The sequence below is a fragment of the Callorhinus ursinus genome, unplaced genomic scaffold, assembly GCF_003265705.2.
Source record: "Callorhinus ursinus isolate GAN/ISIS: 27379988/994484 unplaced genomic scaffold, GSC_fseal_2.0 scaffold2, whole genome shotgun sequence".
NCBI lineage: Eukaryota > Metazoa > Chordata > Mammalia > Carnivora > Otariidae > Callorhinus > Callorhinus ursinus.
Genome location: NW_027397064.1, coordinates 20,604,527 through 20,626,053, shown reverse-complemented (window position 1 = coordinate 20,626,053; position 21,527 = coordinate 20,604,527). Strand labels below are relative to the sequence as shown.

At 36.1% G+C, this 21,527-nt stretch overlaps 1 protein-coding gene across 1 annotated transcript in view; it reads right to left on the bottom strand.

Annotated features, from left to right (window-relative positions):
- Positions 1 to 21,527, bottom strand: part of ABCA12 (ATP binding cassette subfamily A member 12) — a 177,196-nt gene that overhangs the window by 58,105 nt on the left and 97,564 nt on the right. Inside the window, exons 12-20 of the mRNA XM_025892081.2 lie at positions 16,056 to 16,312; positions 15,845 to 15,957; positions 14,504 to 14,628; positions 12,678 to 12,851; positions 9,727 to 9,891; positions 9,191 to 9,401; positions 7,505 to 7,644; positions 5,224 to 5,343; positions 1,928 to 2,018 (exon numbers count right to left, since the gene is read on the bottom strand). Of these exons, the coding sequence (XP_025747866.1) occupies positions 1,928 to 2,018; positions 5,224 to 5,343; positions 7,505 to 7,644; positions 9,191 to 9,401; positions 9,727 to 9,891; positions 12,678 to 12,851; positions 14,504 to 14,628; positions 15,845 to 15,957; positions 16,056 to 16,312 (1,396 nt within the window). The remainder of the gene's footprint in view (positions 1 to 1,927; positions 2,019 to 5,223; positions 5,344 to 7,504; positions 7,645 to 9,190; positions 9,402 to 9,726; positions 9,892 to 12,677; positions 12,852 to 14,503; positions 14,629 to 15,844; positions 15,958 to 16,055; positions 16,313 to 21,527) is intronic.

The window sequence follows — 21,527 nt, the reverse complement described above, 5'->3', positions numbered from 1 at the left end:
TATTCATTGAAGAAAACTTTGAGCTAGTACCAATAAAGGAGACCCAAGTTCAATGAGTGATACAAGCCAACTTAAAAGTATATTCTGCTACAATTTAGTTAACCAGTGACTAAAGGTGAATAATTTAAAAAAATACATCCACATATAGTCAGGAAGAAAACTAGAGATGGAAGTTTCCAATAAATGCACACACTTACTTTGTTCAGGGAATGTGAATGTAAGAATTTAAACAAAGGAAAATCTATGTAGAATGTATAGAACAAATAAACTATATCATTAAATAAGGTGCGCTACAGAATAATTTCTTAGGAGACTGTGAGAATCTATGCCACAGAGTGGACAACTTTCTAAAACTGTTTGACTTAACACCTCATGTGAGTTATTTCTATTGATATCTGTACTAATCTAGACAAAATGACCAAGATTTTATTTCAGGTAATTACTCTGGAAGAAAGAGGATTTAATTGTTCTTCAATTTCATGATTCCTTATGAGGAAGTCAACTGAGACAAAGGGTAAATATGAGATTGCAAGTTAATAAATCACTTGGCCAATTAAATTTTCACTGACTCGATCATCGTGAATACCAAGAATATTGTGAGTATCATAAAGCCCTCCTCACAAAACCCAAACATGACTCTTCCACAGTCCAATGTAACACTTAATTCCTCACAAAGGGCAACTTACTAAGTGCATTTCTCATTAGAATTTAAAGTGAAATGGTTTGTTTGATGGGGGAGGGGTAAAACTGTGGTTGAACAGCGGCCATTGGAAATCAACACACCACCAAGGATTCCTTAGATATGCTGGCCCAGAGGATCAAAGAAGAGCTATGAGGGTCAGGGCTCCCTCAGTTCAAACTATACAAACTCTTAGATACCAAGTTATACGTACAATTATAGGAACATCAAGTCTCACTGCTACATTCATTTGAGTCTAATTTTAAATTCTAGAACTCCCCTCCTATATTTAAAGTTAGGAAGATAAAACTCATATAAGAATTTGTAATATATTTCTGATATTTTGATCAAATGGTTTCTTAACCAAATGATACTCATAGAGAATAAATCCACCAACATCTTTCTTTAATCAAATTCAGTCAACTATCATAAAGTGCACACAACTATATACAAGACAAATGTAAATATAATTCTTCCCTACTGGTTTACAACCTATGTCACTTATGTCCCAGTAGCACCAGGGAGGAGGAGGGGCACTTGCTCTACTGCAGCCAAATTCAGATGCTCTCTATCCCTTCCTCATCCCTGTGGTTGCATAGCAACGGTGAATCAGACACAGACTGAATTAGATGTCTTGCACTCCTTAGGTTGAAGGTGGGGATGTGGCAGAGGGAATGCCTAAGTTCAGATAGCTTCCTTTGATTCTCTTTGCCTGTTCCTTTTAAATGACCGTGAGAGGAGGATCCAACCTTGAATACTGATCTAAGTTGATTTTGAGTATCTTCATTGCTTTGTTTTGCTTTTGCTAACTCAATAACTTCTTCCAGGTATATTCTGGGTTAGTCAAAGTGATAACTGAGGCCCCCGGAGATAAAATGTTAAATATGGCCAGACATAAACCATTTCATCTTCCTTTGTCCTTAAGGACCTGCTTTTCTTCAAGTTATCAAAAAAAAAAAAAAGTGTCCTCTTATTTCTAGCAACCTACCAATGATTGTAGGAAAAGCTGCATTTACATGAAGTATGTAATTGTGGAAACTAACTGCAGATACTGGGTATCCAAATAGCTGTTACTACTTATAATTATACAACTATCTGGGGAAAAGATGGATCAATATATCCAGGATTCTACTTAGAAAAACTAGCTAAAAATCAAATACAGAAGAAAACAAAAAGTTTTCAAATGCAACCATGCTTTTCCCATTTTTGACATGATTAGTGAACAAAAGTTTTGTGATCTGGACTTACCAAGTTCATCTATCTGTTTCAATAGTTCAACAGCATCGAGTCCCACAGAGAATTTCACAAAAACTTGCACAAAAGGGTTCCTTAGAGTATTCTAACAAATAATAATAGGGAATCAGTTTCAATACAAGAAGAAAACACGTCTAATCATTGTCTCTCTAATAATACCTGCAGTGAAATGAAGTAACCACCACTCTGCATTATCAATGCATCACCTAGTAGTGCTCACATACAGATCCTTGAGAAAGAAAGAGGAGGTATATGCCTGCTAATCACTAGAAAGGCTGGGTTTTTCTTATCTATAGACACAAATTGGTAAGCATGCTAAAGTAACCAGATCTGACTCTAATTATCAACAGTAAGAAATTATATTCAACATAACAGTCCGTTTACCCATGGCTATCACATCATTTGTTTTTTGATATATGCTGTGCACAATTATAGTGGTTGAATTTCATAGTTGAATTTTGTTCAACTGAAACAAACTAAAACAACTTCTAAAAAATTGTGATGTCTAAGGGTGCCTGGGTGGCTCAGTCGTTAAGCGTCTGCCTTCGGCTCAGGTCATGATCCCAGGTTCCTGGGATTTGAGCCCCGCATCAGGCTCCCTGCTTGGGGGGAAGCCTGCTCTCCCTCTCCCACTCCCCCCCTGCTTGTATTCCCTCTCTCTCTGTCAAATGAATAAATAAAATCTTTAAAAAAAATTGTGATGTCTACATGGAATTTCATATCACAGTTGTTTGGTACCCTACTTCTACTACTTCCTAGCTAGCTATGGGCTCTCAGCAAGCACTCGGTTTTTTCCAGCTTCATGTTACTTTTCTGTAAAGCAGGGATGAATGACTCATCTTATCTGAACAGTCAAATGTAAATTGCTATAATATCATTTTATATTGTAAAAAGCACAATTATGTGAACATAGAAAAATGAACTGATGATAAAACTTTAAATTACTCTATATCCATGGAAAGACTGAAAAATTTTTAAAAAGCATAAATGCTTTGACATATAAAGACTGTTACAGCTATCTTCCAAATTGGGAGACATAGCTTCTACCACTGTAGAAGTACAACTAGGTAACACTGAGATGTTACTGTGTGCTGGGCACTAAGACACTTTACCTTAATTTTCTCGCACAGTTTTCCATAACACCCTGAGGTCCCCTAAGGACACAAAATTAGTAAGGGCCAAGGAGAAAGTTGAAGGCAGAGAATTCAACTTGATTAAAAAAATGTTTATCTAATGTGTTAATTCATGGGCTAGTTTTTATGTGAGCCAGGCTTAAGTTGGTTTTCCCTTTAGAGGACAAGTCAGTACCTCTTATTATTCTGTCCTTCCTACCAAGATCTTCAGTTTTGTTATCATGGAGATACACGATTAAGAATATGTATTAACAGAGCAAAATACAGTAGAATTAATTCGCTAAGTCCATAGGTGCTGAGGGGTCTAAGAGTAGTTGGCAGCATGTAGACCAATGGCTATGACACAGCTCATACCACGCTACCCAAGTCCTTTAAAGTCTCACTATTTACCAGGAAGTAATTTGTGTGTCAGGGAAAAACTGAATCAGAGCATTAGTAATAAACAAAGCACTGTGTCAGGGGCAATTCAGAGATGATCCACCGAGCAGTATGGCCATTCTCCCACCACTACTTTTGCGATCAGTCCTAGGATGGGTAATACTATTTTTACATGCTTCCACACATATGATCCTCACAAATCTGTGCAGTGGCTATCAAGATACTCATTTTAGAGATTCATAAACTGTAGATCGAGTGTCTTACACCTTTTCCTAGGGGTTCACTTTGGCAAAGCCAGGTGTGATGCTAAAAGCTTTAAATTTCAAATTCTGTGTACATTTGTTGAAATAAGTTTGTCCTCAATAACTGAGAATAAGGATTTATTTTGGTCTAGAACAGAATAAAGTTGGTTCCATTAGATGATGGCCCCTTTATGGACATGGTCCCAGAGTTTTTCCATAGCAAATTACTGCACTTTGGAACTATTAGGCATAGGTCATGTCCTTTGTTCATTCATTGCTTTAGCCAACAAAACTTTCCTTAATGAAATCATATGTGTAGGTTTTTTTTTTTTTTTTCTGTTCCACAGAAAAAAAGTTTTAGGAAAAAAGAAGCAATCTTCCATTTAGGGAAATATATATGTCAACAAAGTAGTACTCAAATGGTCTTTGTTACATAAGATTCATCAAAAAAAAAAAAAGAGGCCACTTAAAATGAACATACTTAAAATTAGAACCAAATTTAACAGTAAATTGTGGGGAAGATGTTTGATGAAAGTTTACTTTTTTATATTAATTAAATTATTAAATATCTGTTTCAGATATGTATTTTATTATTTATAATATTGTAATATAAACTTTATAAATTATTTACAATAAAAGCCAGACTGTAATTGTAACTATGTGCTAATTGTTAGTCAAAACAAAGACTGAGCAAAGCATCTTTTGGGTGTAATTTTTCTGACAAAGTTGTGTGGTACAAATCCTTTATTCTATGTCCAGCTTCTTGAGCATGATTATAAGAAGGCCTTTTTGGGGAGGGGGGCAAATATATTTTAGCTCTCCATCAATCTTCCTTGGTCCTCTCTCAATACTTTGATATGCAAGCCATTCTCTCTTGAAGTTCCTGTGTCGCCTTCCTTCCTGCCAGTTTTCTCTTCTCTAGCTGGTAACTGGTCTGACTCTGCTGTTCCATCCTTACTCATCAACAGCTCTGTTTGTCACTGGACCATTTCCCCACATTATTTTCATCATCTTCAGAAAACCCCGCATCTTTTGCAAGAATTGCCAATTACACCTTTTAACCAGCGTGCACTGGATTTGAGTTGCATTGTCAACTAGAGTGTCATATGTTTCAACCAAAGAACTCCCCAGATTTAATGTTCTTTTCCAGAATTTTACTATTACAGGAACTCTGGTTCTGTTAAAATAGCAAAAAATAATTTAAAGTGAAGGAACAAACAAAATACGCATATTTTAAGTTATTTTTACCGCATTTTATTTTTGGAAAACAAGATTGCCATCACTATTTATGCCTCAAGTTCAACCTGTAAGATAGCTTATCTCCGAATTACAGAGAGAGGATGCACCACGGGAGATGAGGATGATTCTGAATGTGAGTGACAGATCTGTTACCCTATCTCAGACTTTCTCTGTGGAGGACAGGCAATTTAAAATGTTGAATATGGATTCTGAGTTACTATCTGCCCATTTCCACAGTGAAGTGATTAAAATCTCAAAGAATTATAGTGCCTGTGAAAGAGAAAGAGCCGTCTCCTACCTGGAGCATGGGAATCGTCTGGTTTAACAGGTGGAAAGAATTCATGAAAAGTGGCGAGTTATCCATCCACTCTTGAGATTTCTCCCTTAGTTCTGCCAGCTGCCTCAGAGTTACATTAGACTAAAAGACAAAGAAACAAAGATAGATCTGGGCCATTATTATTTTCCCTATATTTCAAAAAGGGGATCTTAAGGTTGTTTTGTTACATAGCTTTAAGAAACAGTTCTAAAAGTGGAGTTAAAAAATAATGTCAGAAATTTCCCACATAGAAGTTTTTAAATGGCATCTTTTAATAGGGTCAAGATCACTTTTAAAAATTCTGGAAAGGGTAGGGTTTGCTTTGCTGTCCACAGTGAATTTATAGTCAAAATCAAGACACACCTTCTGGAGTTCCCAGAAGTTATTCACTTTTCCCAATGATACATTTAACTTTACTACTACAGAAACACTGTAGTTCAAGGATATGGGAAGCATGCTTTCATATACTGCTGGTGGAAATGGATGTGTTACAGCCTTAAATAAAATACATTATTCCTCGATTCCTCAATCATGAACAATCATCTCATTGAAATAAAAAATACCACTGTATAAATAGTATGCATGAGAGTATTTGTTGTCACATTATTTACTTTAACAAAAAAATAAAAAGGAAACACTGGAAACAAAATGAAAGCCCAACAGTTGAGGATTGGCTGAGTAAATTCTATGGTATGAAAAAGTTTGCAATTTTCAAAAAGAATGAGTTAAACTATACCAATTGAGTTGGAAGAATTTCCACAAGGTATTGTTGTGTGAGTAAAACAATATGTAGAAAAGCATTATAATGCGCGCCTGGGTGGCTCAGTTGGTTAAGCGACTGCCTTCGGCTCAGGTCATGATCTTGGAGTCCCGGAGTCGAGTCCCGCATCGGGCTCCCTGCTCGGCAGGGAGTCTGCTTCTCCCTCTGACCCTCGCCCCTCTCATGCTCTCTCTATCTCATTCTCTCTCTCTCAAATAAATAAATAAAATCTTAAAAAAAACCCAAAAAAACAAAAAAGAAAAGCATTATAATATAATGTAACCTCATTTTAATAATGCAAACAATGACAAAAATATATGAATGTATGTATAGCATAATAACCTATAAAGAATTAGAGAAATGTGTATAAATTACAGAAAAAACACATCCTTGAATGCTAAAAATCATTAGTTACATAAATGAAAAAGTAAGATCAAGGGGAGAGAAAAAGGGAACCAAAAAAAAGGAAAGACAAAAAATGACTGCTCTTAGGAAATAAGCAGGTAATGACTTCATTTATGCAAAAATTATATAGAAGTGTAGCCAATAAAGCAAATAAGATATTAAAATGCAAACAATAGAAACAAAGAACATTCTAGAAACCAGTGATGAACTCATATCTATTTTTATATAGACCTAAAATAATGTTATATTCACCAAAACTGTGGTGTAATGACCAATTAATGGTAAAACTGATTTTTTTTTTTTACTTCACACTGTCATTTTAAAAGTAGCAAGTTAATAATTCAAATCATTAAAGCTAACTTTAAAAGTTGGAGAGAAATGTAATTATGATTAAATTAGGTAGATGTTAAGTATAGTTACTATGAATAATGTTGTCTTTCTCAACCTCTATCTCTTACATAAACATAACATGTTGAATTGTACAATCTAATATGAAGCCAATAATTTATAATTTAGAGATTTTTTTTAAAGATTTTATTTATTTATTTGACAGAGAGAGAGAGAGACAGCGAGAGAGGGAACACAAGCAGGAGTGGGAGAGGGAGAAGCGGGCTTCTCGCGGAGTAGGGAGCCTGAAGCAGGGCTCAATCCCAGGACCCTGGGATCACTACCTGAGCCAAAGGCAGACGCTTAACAACTGAGTCACCCAGGTGCCCCAGGATTGTTTTTGTTCAAACTAGTTATATAATGCCCCAATATTATTTTTTCTAGTGCCATTATTTTTACACACTTTGAAAATTAGACACCAGTTATAGAAAAATTTGCTTTTGGAAATAAGCTGAAAAATCTGAGGTCTTGTTTCAACTAACCTCATTCTCAAGTGTCAACATGGCTCATGTCTCCTCAAAGGGCTACCAACCAATCTACATTGTTTACACATTTACAGGGCAGTTTGAGAATTAAGAGTTTCAGAAAGCCAAGGGTAATAGTAGGTAAGATATAAAGAAAGCTGAGTCAGCTATAGTAAATTTGGAAGTTGATTACTTTAAAAATCATCTTAGTACTCTAGACAGAAACTTTGAGTTATAATGGTCAAACCTTTTCCATTATTGCCTTTGTGACAGGGGTATATGGTGCATACAAAATTTTTCCCAATAACATAGGTTTCAAGAAAGCCCAAATCACAGGTCCAGCAGGCATATTAATGATGTCTTTATAAAGGGAGAAGCAAAATGGTGCTGGAAGGAAAAAGTGAATAAAACCATTTAGTATGTATATCTAAAATTTATTTCCTTATGGTAAATTGACACAGATTATTGTTATCACACCCAAAGATACATGCCTTCTGCTTCCCTTATTATTAACAGTTGTGAGGCCTCTACTATCAAAGTAAGAAAAAAAAAAGAAATCTTGCCATTTGCAACGATGTGGATGGAACTAGAGGGTATTATGCTGAGCAAAATAAGTCAATCAGAGAAAGACATGTATCATATGACCTCACTGATATGAGGAATTCTTAATCTCAGGAAACAAAAATGAGGGTTGCTGGAGTGGTGGGGGGTGGGAGGGATGGGGTGGCTGGGGGATAGACATTGGGGAGGGTATGTGCTATGGTGAGCGCTGTGGATTGTGTAAGACTGTTGAATCACAGACCTGTACCTCTGAAACAAATAATACATTATATGTTAAAAAAAAAGAAGAAGATAGCAGGAAGGGAAAAATGAAGAGGGGAATTGGAGGGGGAGACAAACCATGAGAGACGATGGACTCTGAGAAACAAACTGAGGGTTCTAGAGGGGAGGGAGGTGGGGGGATGGGTTAGCTTGGTGATGGGTATCAAAGAGGGTACATATTGAATGGAGCACTGGGTGTTACATGCAAACAATGAATCATGGAACACTACATCAAAAACTAATGATGTAATGTATGGTGATTAACATAACAAAATTTTTAAAAAAGGAAAAAAGTAAGAAAGTATAGTAACAAATCTCTTTTTTTGAGGTGTGAAAGTTTAACTCAATAAATAAGCCTATGATAAGGGATGGCATTTTGCCAAGAGGAGTTAGAAAGGTTGAAAATCACATTTCAGAATATCTTCCAACAGATCCACCTCACCAGTGCTTAATTTAAAAACATATACAAAAATCTGCTACTAGGATATGAGTACCAGATACATAAGAGTTGGCCCATGAATGTTGAATGAGTAAAAAGATGAATAAATGAGTCAATCCAATTGCTATACTAAACATCCGTATATTATGTGGAAGAGCCCAGCTGATGGAATTTTGCATCTCAAGCATCGTGGGGTTGATGTGCCACTACACATTTATATTTCTGCTGCATTCAGAACTTTTCTATGTGTGATACAACTTTCTAATTCTCAAAAAAGTTAAGAAAAACATTGAACTAAGTAGATTTAAAGCACGTTTTTGTATTATTTACTAGCAAGGACGGTGATGTTGTGACTGACAAATTCTCAATGTTGTGGTTAAGAGGCTAGTCTTTGCAGCAGACCGCTGAGTTCAGATTGCAGCTATGATACTTTAAGGTTGGGTGACTGTGGCCAGTTAGTCTGTTTGTGCATTTCCTCTTAGTAAGATGGAGATGCACACCTTCTAGGCTTGTTGTAAAGCGTGAATCAGTTAATACGCAAACATGTTTGATGTGTGGTAAGTGCTGCAGTAGTGTTGGGGAAAACTAATACTTTATTGATTATAAAAGGCTAAGCTACAGTAGACAATGTTGTCAGATGATGTTACTATGCCGATTTTGAAGTATACTCACTGGTATGTGTGGGAATTCCATATTTGGAAGCAATCTGTTCTTTGCTTAATTTATAAGTCAAAAAATCCTTGGTGTGGTTGCCTTTTTGCCTTTGAGAAGAGGGCAGCAAGGCAGTTAAATATTCAGTGGTGATTCCTTGGGAACACAATGCTTGGGAGATGGTGCTAAATGATCCTTGGGGTGTGTTCATCCGGTTGCTTCTGTACATTGCCTATGAAATAAAAATCCACCATTTATTAACACTAGAAAGCTATAAACGCTGCTGAGAACAATACAGAAGAAAACCTGGTAATGCTTAAAGTATCCTTATAGCTTCCATAATTCCTTTAAAACATGTTTCCCAAATGTAAATGCAGAATGCTGAACTTCACTGACTTAAGTGGCAAAAACTTTTGCCGGAGTAGAAGAGTTTTCCTGCAGGTGCTTTTTCTCAATGTACTATCTTTGTAGCTGAATGTATTAGAACTAATATCAAATAAAAGTTATTGTGACAAGAGGAATTTCCCAATAAGCACATTACTGGGTGACTTTCCTACCTGTGTTAATGGAACACTTCTGGGCAGATGCATTTGTCTCAGGGATGTCATTTTATCTAGCAGCGGATGTGTGCCAGAAGCCATCTGATTGAGAATCTCTTTTAGCCTCATGAAGAGTTCTATCATCTTTTCTACTGGCTTTTGATCTTCTCTAGGGAAAAACACCTATCGGGAACAGAATAAAAATAAATGATGTATGTGGAGACATTGGAACCCACACACACTGTTGGTAAGAATCTTAAAAGGTATAGTCACTTTGGAAAAAAATGTGGAAGTTAATTAAATACTCAAACATAAGTTTACCATGCAACCTAGCAATTATATTCCTAAGTATTTATCCGAGCGAAATGAAAACATGTCTACACCAAGATTTGTATGAGAAGGTCCATAGTGGCATCATTCACAATAGCCAAAAAAGTAGAAATGATCCAAATGAATGGACAAAGGAAATGTACATCCTTTAACTAGAATACTGTTTGGCAATAAAAAGATATGAAATACTGACACATCTTGCAATATGCATGAAATTCAAAAACATTATACTGAGTAAAAAAAAGCCAAACACAAAGACCACGTATTGTATGATTGAGTGTATATAAAATGTCTAAAAAAGGAAATTCTCTAGAGACAGAAAATAGATCAAGGGCCGCATGGGCTAGAGGTCAGAATCAGAAGTAGCTGCATATAGACATGAGGTTTTTTTTCTGGATTGATGGAAATGTTCAAAAATTAGATTGTGGTAATAGTTGCACAATTCCATACATTTACTAAAAGAATCATTGAATTGGATACTTCGAATAAGTGGATTTTATGGTACATAAATTATACTCCAATAAAGTTGCCAAAAATAAATGATTTTAAAAGTCAGAAGGGCAAATGTCAATTACATAACTCTTCGTGGATATACTATTGCTCAAAAATCATATAATATGATCCTTAAAATCAGAAAAGCTCTGTCAAAAAGCTCATGTAATTCTAGTTTAATCATAATCCCACAATGCTTTTCTGCAGCATGAAGATACACTGGAAATATTTTAAAATTTTAAAGTAATTTCATCCTCTCATTCATTTAATCACCAAACGTTAATTGAGTGCCTGCTATGTCCCCAGCATGGTGAGGAGATGGGTATATGGTGGCATACCAAGTGATACCATCCCTCCACTCAAGGAGCCTTGGTCTAATAGAAGGAACAGATTTCAAACAAATCAATAAAAAAAGACTGGGGAATATGAGGAGGTTAGAGAGTTTCGCTAAGATTCAAGAAAGATTTTTCCCACATTGCACCCCAATGGAGAGCAAAACAGAGGAAGAATAAGCAGAGGAAGGTTATAGGCAGGGCGGGAAAGATGTGTGAGGTCCATGAGGAGGGAAAGTTCTTTACATGTCCAGTAAAGTCAAAGACCACCATTATGAGCACAAGATGCAGTTGGAGAGACACTGTGAAGACACAGCCAACTCACTAACACAGCTACTAATTTCAGTTATATTTTTTCTAAATTATAATCAACATTACAATTTTTCTTCCAATTCTGCCAAAATTCTGGGCATTCCTACATTCTGGGCATTCCTACACTGATGTGAAATAAATTGACTAGTGATGAGAAATTTTTCATTATTTTTCTTTGCAATACTTAAAAGAAGTAGGAATGGTCTTCTGCTTGTCAAATGCACATAATTAATTACTAGACTTAACAAAAAATATTTGGTTTGATATCTGCTCTGCAGAGGCAATATAAAATAAGGATTAACATTTTAGATGAATAAAATTAATAATTTCATTTCATATGCATTTTAGTTTATAGTTTATGTAAAATAACCATTTGTCTAGTTAATGGATATTTGCTGAGTGCCTCTTTGGGCCTGGCACTGTTCTTGGCATTTGAAATATTGAGTGGTTCCATGTAGCAGTCATGGGCCCAAGGAGTCACCAAGTAGGAAAGAGAATTTTAGAGATGGGAGTGGCTTTACAGATCATGGGGTCCCTGTAGGGACTGGGGAGCCACCGGAAGGTATTGAGCACAGGGTTGGCATAATGTGACTTAAAATTTTAAAAGGATCACTCTGGCTGCTTAGGGATGGTGGGGCAGGGTGGTGGTGGGGAGGTTGCATGTATGGAGGCAGGGAGGTCAATTAAGAGGCCATTGCAGAAATATAGGTGTGAGAAAATGATGACCCAGAATAGGATTATTGATAACTAGTCTTGAAACATTTTCACTCCCTTTGCTATAACAACAAAAGTCAGCCATGTTGCTTCTGGTTTTTCTTACTTTAAAGGGAAAAACATTTTTTCAGTGTTTGCAGTAACATGTAAATATTTTTGATCTAGTATAGATATAGGTGAAATAGATGTTTAATTCTTCTATGTTTATATTTTTCTTTCAGTTTTGTATTACACAAGTACTTATGAAGCATGTACTTATTGTAAGATGAAGTCATTGCTGACTTTTCTAAACTCTGATAGTGACCCATTTGTTTTGTTGTACTGCATAAATAATAGTAGCCTCTTTCTAAATTGATGGGAAAAATACACACACAAATTTTTAAGACCAAAAAAGCACCTACTAAAAAAAACAAAAAACAACAAACTTTGCTCTAATCTTTATTATCCTACCAAATTAATGCTTGTTCACTGTAAAAATATATATGTATATACACACACACACAACATCTGTATTTCATACTTTAGTATAATATATATTAAATTTAATACATGGCCTTGGATACACAAACTGAGAGTTAATAAGGCAATAATATTAATTTCCTCATCTATAAAATGTGCAAATTTGCAGTATATGATCACTAAGGTCCTATTTAGCTCTAAAATAAAGCTATAATTCCAAAAGCTAGATAAATGGATCTCATTCATTACAGTATCAGGGAGCATACTCATGTAATCAAATGTATTTGTACTAAACTGTGAATATAAAATATTTCAGCAATAGCAACTTGCCTTGTATGTGAAGTTGTAAATGTCCAAGTAGTGCAGAAGGGTGAGTCCAATGAGGTAAGACTGCCGGGATCTTTCTGGAAGAGGCAGGCTGCAGAATTCCTTCATCACATCCTCCATTTTGGAATAGGTCATATTAGCATCACAAGAATGCAACCAGAACACACGAGAAATAATCTGCAAGTTGGAGGAAGAAAACTATTCAGTTGTGAATCCTCTGAGAACTATCTCTCAAAAGAAAGGTTTTTCTTTATTCTTAGACTTCATTTAAAAATATGATAAATTATACTCCAAGTCAAATATATATATATATATTTTTCATTTAAAGCACTAATCACAATAAATAAATAATCGCAATAAAACTACAGAGAGCCAGAGTTTACTGGAAAGCTTAAAAAACAAGATGGAGAAAAAGACACAAAGAAGTGTGATGGTTCTGAGGTTTCCTGTTTGAACAACTGAGTGAGTGATCCACCAGGAAAGAATTGATCAGGAGTTAAGTTTGGGAAAAATATTCGTTTAAGACTCATTTTTCCTTTAAAATTTTATTTAGTGTATTTAAATTGCATTTTGTTTTTAAAATAATTTGAAGTTATAATCTTACATAAGAACCTCTGGGTATGTCTATCAAGAGATAAAGGGCAAAGAACAAAAAGCCCAGAATTACATAATAATGTGAATCAACCATCCTGGACAGTGATGCTGTGTGAAAAGTGAGGTGTGTATATGAGAAGTAAGAAGACTCTATTGCTGTTGAGTTGAAATCAAGAGAAAAGTTTAGGAAATTCAAGATTGTTGAAACTCTTCTCTCTTTCCTTTTGAAAGTAGTTAAGAATGTACACTCCTCATTTGTGTTTTTATTTACTAAAATCAACCTGCTCTTCAGAAGCCAAACACTTGATTACTGAAATTAGATCAAAGGTGAGATCAAAGGGAAAAGGTCAATGACTATTCGCTAGAACAAGAGGGAAGGCAAAGCAGTTTTAATTTTTGTATGAGGGAACCAGTGAACAGGACACAAGTAAACCTAAATATTTCCCTAAGGCAGTCTTCAAGGCTTTCAAAAACTTTGTCCGATATTGAAGAATAGCTGGGCTGTGCTTAGAAATGACACACTCTGTCACGCGTAAGTTTTGAACAGATGAGGCCTTAAGATCTGCAGTTCTTTTGGAAAATTTCTATGACATTTCCAGACAATGGACTTGGAAAAGGGATAAAAGAAGAGACATTTCAAGTGGAAAGCCCTATTATCAGCCTATGAGGAAATGACATTATTCATTGTCATACCCAAACATGTTCACTATACCCACAAACTTGCCCAGAGTTCCCTGGATCCTATCTATTTTATATACTATGTTTTGTCTTGGGACTTTTAAAAAGCCAAACTGAGTATTCATTTCAACAAATTGTAAATGGTCTGTTTTTTTTTTCCCAATTAGATTACTGAAATCTGACTTTGATGTCATTATAACATCAAAGTGTAAATTTATCTCAGGAAATGTGATTGTGATTGTGCATATACAGAATTATTGGAGGCACCACTTATTTAAGAAAACTATCTAGGGGTAAGGAAAAGGAGAGCACAAAGGAGGGAAGATGAAGGAGAAGGAAAACTAGAAGGAAAGGAAAAGATAGTAATAATCGTCTTGCTTTAGGATTTTTCTTCTAACCCCACAAGGAATTCAGCCTCTAATTTTATCATTTGCATGGAAAATTCACCAGATCTACAAGCAACTTCTCAGTGTTTTACTGATAAGTGCTCAACAAATACTACACATGATTTAAACTTTTTAAGATCTGGCTATAAGTACAACTATATTAAGCCCCACCTCAGCTCTGTTTTCAGGGATAGGAATGGCCAGCAGACTGTCAATACTCCTATTGGACATGCCTGTCGTTCTCCTCAGTTCTTCCTTCAGCTCTTCAACATTTTTAAACATTTCTATTAACTGACCTAAAAGAAAAAAAAAAAAAGAAAACAATACGCGTGTTGGTTGCAATGTGATTCTTTTTAAGTTGTTGTACTAACATAAGAGAAGTCTTCTAGACTAAAACATACACTCAACATACATGCCTTGTGTCAGGAGCAGAGATCTCTCAGTTTTGGCGAACCCTGCATCTTTAGGATCTATTTCTATCTGATTTAGACTTGTTTCAATTATGGTATCATTGACCCAAGGCAACAGATTGTTGGGTTATAACTTTTCCTTAGATGTCTACAACACAAGGTTGATTAAAAAAAATATGATTTCCTCACAGACTTTGATCACATGCAGTAAATATATATCCTTCCATTTGATTTAAAACATCACACAAATTCAAAATGCTTTTCAACCTCGGATCATATAATATTGTCAACTTAGGACAAGGTTGGCTAAATCTACAACATAATGCTGTAGAGCACATTTGCTTAACTTTGCCCAGCATGTTACAGTTTATCAAGAATTTTTAATAGTCATTACCTCACTTTTAAATAGAATGTGTTTAACTTCAAACTTTTTTAGGACAGTGATTATAATTTTTTCATATTTGGGTCATTTAATGCATAACAAATGATATTTTGACTTTATTTTAGCAGATTATAATCTCCATTCTGCAAATATCTCTCGATTTCTTCATGAAGTATCCCTTATGCAAATACACCCTCTTTATTTTTGGACTTAGTGCCCTTTGAATTTTGTGGCTGTCTGTTGTCCAAAATTCTGAATGCCTTTCTTTTCAGTACTGAGGTATTATGCAAAGAAGAAAAGTATTGCATGGGGCATCAAACTCAGAATACTAATAGGAGGTTCTGAATTGAGATTTCTATAGACAGCAGTACATCTTTTTATTTTTTAAATCAGATTATTTTCATGGAAGTAAATAAATTCCATCCTAGCTAATGCACTTTAATATATCAGAGAAATAAAAGGTGAATGGTCTAACTAGTTAAATTTTTGAAGATCTTTTTGCTGTGAAATCAAATTTCCCTATTTCATCCTCTGCTGGCTTTCTGTGTGTTTATTTTAGACAAGTAACCATATTTGAAAGCTTCAGATTTCTCATGTATAAGGGCAGATACAAAGCAGGTTTGGTTGGGAACTTCAAAAAAGTCTTTCTTAAACTGCAGCATGAGAATCACACGCATTCTTGTAAGACAACACTTAAAATAAATGGGGGAGGGGAAGCACCTGGTTTTTCAGAAGGGTCTGCGCTGTTATTGACATGCAGCATGGCTTCTATGATTGGCATTAACCGTGTGATATTTTCCAAGTAATTCATTTGCAGTACCTGTTCTAGCAACCTGGAACAAAACAGAAGAGAAGAAGAAGCTGAGCTAAGCATATCCATAATTATTTGAGAAGGGGTTTCCCCAAGGAAACAGGCAATGAAGATACTTACCAATCCATATTTAAATTCATTTTGCTTGGATCCCCAGTAAGCAAATCCCTCAGTTTTTGAGATATAATATTGTCATGGTACAGTAAGTTGGTTGCTATTTCGGTGCCAAACTCTGCTGCTTCAAGGAGCTGCACATGAAATGCACTTTCTTCACATAGGTCCCCAAAGTTCACATCAGAGAGCTGGCACATTCTCTCTATTGAACTGAAAGTTTCAGATTCACAAAGAAGTTCGGTCAAGTTTCGAAGTTGAGAGAGCTTTCCAGAAAGGGGAAGGAGTGGGAAATAGATTAGTTATATTATTATAAATATTTGGTAGTTGATAATAAGTAACCAAAATTGATTTACTTCAAAAAAACACTGTGCATATGTTTTTTTTAGTTGGCATTTGGCAAGTTTTACCACGAAGCATTATTTTCTGTGACTTGAGTTTATTGCTTAAGAATTTTATAAAACTTTTGGAACTATTAGACCTGCATTTCCCCACTGGACTCAGATCTTGTAGATTCAAAGGTTTAAAAAAATGTGGTTTAGTTTTATCTCATTTAAATCACAAATACTTCAACTAATTTATATTTTAGTATATGTTTTAAGTCATGTGGAAAGGCAGAGAGCAAAGCAGTTTTGGCAAAAAAAAAAAAAAAAGTCTTTCTTCCTCGTACGCATTAGGAAGGCTACTGTAAGTAAAAAAGGAAGAGGGAAAGAAAACTTGTTAGTGTTGGGAAGGATGTGGAGAAACTGGAACCCTTGTGCATTGCTGGTGGGGATGGAAAATGATGCAACCACTGTGGAAAACAGTATGGAGTTTCCTCAGAAATAAAAACAGAATTACTGGTATGATTCAGCAATCCCACTTCTGTGGATATACACTTCTGTGTATATACCCAAAAGTATTGAAAGTTGGGTTTCAAACAAATATTTGTGCACCCAGGTCCATAGCAACATTATTCACAATAACCAAGAGGCAGACACAATCCAAGTGTCCACTGACAGATGAATGGATAAACACAATGTAGTATATAGATACACATGGAATATTATTCAGTCTTAAAAAGGAGAGAAATTCTGACACATGCCACAATGCGGATGAACCTTGAGGACCTTGTGATGTGTGAAATAAGCCAGTCACAAAAAGACAAATACTGGATGATTTCATTTAAATAAGGAATGTAGAGTAGTCAAATTCATAGTGACAGAAAGTAGAATTGTGGTTGCCAGGGGCTAGGGGGAGAGAGGAAGACGTGTTATTTTAATAGGTACAGGGATTCAGTTTTGAATTATTAAGAGAGTTCTGGAGATTGGTTGCACAACAATGTGGATGCATTTAACAAGACTGAACTGTACAATTAAAAATGCTTCAGGTGGTAAATTTTATATTGCATGTATTTTACCACAATTAAAAAAAATCATTGACAAGAAAAAAGCTTTTTTAAAATGCAGCATGTGAATCACATGCATTTTAATAAGACTGCATTTAAAATATGAATGGGAATACACTTGGATTTTCAGAAGTGTCTGCACTGTTTTGGACATTATCTTCTACTCTCTTACCTATTGAGGGAAACTGGGTGCCTTTGTTCCTTGGAAGTGCTTAAAAGTTCTGTAGTGCTTGGAAGCCACCCTGGAGCTATTCTTTTTAAGAAGTCAATTAATTTGGGATATCTGGGTGGCTCAGTCAGTTAAGCCTCTCACTCTTGATTTCAGCTCAGGTCATGATCTCAGGGTCATGAGATTGAGCCCCACATTGGGCTCCATGCTGAGTGTGGAGTCTGCTGAAGATTCCCTCTTTCCCTCTCCCCCTGCGCCTCCCCCTCCTCTGTCTTAAAAAAAAAAAGACAGAGAGAGAAATAGAAGTCAAATAATTTGGAGCAACACCAAAGGAAGCAAATATATATGTCATTCATTGCAACTCAATTTCAATCAGAAGTTGCATTTCAATAGAAATGAAGTATTTTATGATACAGGCAAATGTTTAGGGATGTTTCTTTCCATATATCAAATGGGAAAGGTACGATTATGTGTCTTAGATGAAAGATTTATAGTAACTACATGTAGGCACTAGCAATTAAACACTGATCATCTTTGATAGTAAATATCATTGGTCTATTTTTTACTGTATTTAATATTCTAATTGACTTCTGGCTTTGAACCATCTAAAATAGCCTCATGCATATTAAAATTCTACTCACTAGTCTTACTGCTATGAGAAAATTTCCATTACAGGTCCAATTGTTTTACCAGCTGTAACTATGTGTTTGCCACTCTATTCTTTCCTTTGATTTTCCAAATAATAGATATGATTAAACTTCTAATAAATGGAGTCAAGCCTTCTTGTCACATCCTTCAGTGACTTTTCATGATTTTTTAAAGAAAAGGATAAATACTGGTAGCCCAATGAATTTGTTTTAATCAAGCTTTGAGGGTATAGTAAATGTGAGTTTTACTCAGTAGAGTAAAAAATATATATATATATTCAACTTATATATATTCATATATATTCATATATATATTCAACTTATATATATATAAATATATACATGTATATATTTTGACCCAAATACATTTTTTTAACGATTTTATTTATTTATTTGACAGGGAGAGAGACACAGCAAGAGAGAGAACACAAGTGGGGAGAGTGGGAGAGGGAGAAGCAGGCTTCCTGCGGAGCAGGGAGCCCAATGCGGGGATGGATCCCAGGACCCTGGGATCATGACCTGAGCCAAAGGCAGATGCTTAACGACTGAGCCACCCAGGCGCCCCCCAAATACATTTTTTAATTGCAAGTTTGGCATACATGTATGAGAAACCAGTAAAAGTCTATACAGTATAATCTTCCCTTGATAAAAGTTATTGAAGGGGAAATTAGAAATCTAGCCATGCTACTGAAGTAGAATTGGTTCTCTGAAATAAGGGTCTAATTCAGGGTCAATAATGTGGAATGCATTGTGGAGCACATCCATCAAGGAGCAACCTGAAGGTCATATAGTATTTGTCATTATTTACTACTTTCTTCTAAAAGCAATACATGCATTAAATTTTTAGAAGCTTCATGGATCATTAATAGTCAATCTTAAATCCAGAGAATTAAAATTCTCTCTTCCAAAGTGTGTCAAGGGTGCCTGGGTGGCTCAGTTGGTTAAGCAACTGCCTTCGGCTCAGGTCATGATCCTGGAGTCCCGGGATCCAGTCCCACATTGGGCTCCCTGCTCAGCAGGGAGTCTGCTTCTCCCTCTGGCCGTCTTCCCTCTCGTGCTCTCTGGCTCTCATTCTCTCTCTCTCAAATAAATAAATAAAATCTTTAAAAAAAAACAAAAAAAACCCCCAAAGTGTGTCAAATCCAGATTGTAGGTTTGTCAGAACCTCATGTACAGTCCTTTCTCCTTTATCATGACCCTGGTCCACATAGTGAAGAAGGTCTTAGGTCAAATGTGAATAATGACCCATAACTAACTCCATGTCCAGCTGTGACTGAATTCCCCAGTGCGTGTGGTCCCTGAATGCATCTGAATCAGAAATGGAAGTTACATTTAAATAAGAACTCAAAATATCGGGGCACCTGGGTGGCTCAGTTGGTTGGGTGTCCAACTCTTGATTTTGGCTCAGGTCATGATCTCAGAGTCGTGAGATCAAGCCCTGGATTGGGCTCACTCTGGGCATGGAGGCTACTTAAGATTCTCTCTCTACCTCTTCCTCTGCCCCCATGCCCCCTCAAAACAAACAAACAAACAAACAAAACCCTCAAAATATCATAGGTATAAAAGTGATAAAACAGCAGTGCTCCTGGGCTCTTGGCAAGTAAATGCCGGGGAAAGGAACCTACTTAAAAATTTAAAGGTGTTATAATAAAAATATTGTGTTACCCATATTTCTGCCCAATATGGGGAATATCCACTTTAGGTATAGTTCCCCAATCAGGAAGCTATCCTTCTCACAATGAAGGAAGGAGAAAACACAAAAGCTCAGTAAGAGTACAATGTTGGAACTAGAGAGAAGTCACTTTTGAATGGCAAGCATTTGACATTTTGGAGGGTCTAAACTTTCTTAGAAATGCCATGAGTAAAGTTTTAGAATGGGTAGGCCCTAACTGACTGTCACAATTAAGACACTAATTACCAGGGAAGGCAAAGCAAGGAAGTTAAATCATCTCTTGCTATAAAACTGTAAGAATTTATCTTCATTCTTTCAGTGATACATACTGAATATTTTCCATGTGTCCATACGCCCGGTGCTGAGAATACAATAGTAGAGGGACAGACTTAGGAACGTTCCTCAGGGAACTTATAGTCTTGGAATGTAGGGGTTCTGTCAATTGCAGATAGCCACCATGCTTGTTGTAAATGACAACAGACTTTCTACCCAAAGGACAGGATTGTAGTTTATTTCCACTTCTGTGGCTTCTAGAACTTTTTTCATAATGTAACCCCAAAGTGGAGCAGTATAGTCAAAATGTGGATGCTGTTTTAAATTATTCTTACATCTATTTCCCATTCCATGAGCGTAAATGATTGAGAATGTATTGTTTCAATTTCACTGGTGTATATTTTGCGCTGCCTGATGACTTCACAATTTGAGAACTACAATGAATAATTGTCCAGGTGACGCAGTTATATCACCAGGGCTCTCTTTTAACACCTTCATTTGTTCACACATCCATGAGTTGTCTTAAGCTCCTACTGTGTGCTAAATGTGGGGCTTAGAGATACAGAGGCCACATTTTATCTGAGTTTACCCTCTAAGGAGGGAAACAGACCTTACTTATACAACAAGTTATAATGCTAAATAATAAGTTCCAAAAGCCAGAAATCTCACTGCTATCAGACTCCTCTTCTTTATGCCCACTGGCTGCCACGTTGTGTCACCTAACTTCCTACCCCATTCTTGAAACCGTTTCTTCCTTCTTTCTCTGCCACTGACAAAGTACAGGGTTCACTTTTTGCTTAGGTTACTGCAGAAATCACCTACTTGGCTTTTCTCCAATCTGTCCTCCATAGTTCTCCCAGAGAGGTCTCTTTCTAAAATGAAAATTTTACTTTCTTCAAATGCACAACTTTCCAGACCAGATTCAAACTCCGTGACTAAGCAGAAAGAGGATTTTGGGATCTGGGCCCAGTTTCTCTGCAGTCCCCCTTCCTGCCTCTCCCATAGGCACCTTCTGCTCCAGACAGGCACATGACTACAGGTAACCTATATCTGTCCTTCAGGTTCATACCTCTGTCTTAATAAATGCAGGTCTCTATGTGTGGAATGTAGGACTGTAACCTAATCCTACTCAGCCTGTAAGAGCAAGTATTCTCTCTTCCATGAAATTTCTTCTCTCCACCTCCATTCCCTACAATTGGAGTTAAATCTCCCACCTCCATACACAGAATCCTGTCCATCCACATACCACAACACTTATCTCACTGTGTCATAATTATTGGTCTGCTTTTCCATCTGCTACAGTGGATTGCTATAAGGACTTTGGGGTTAGAGA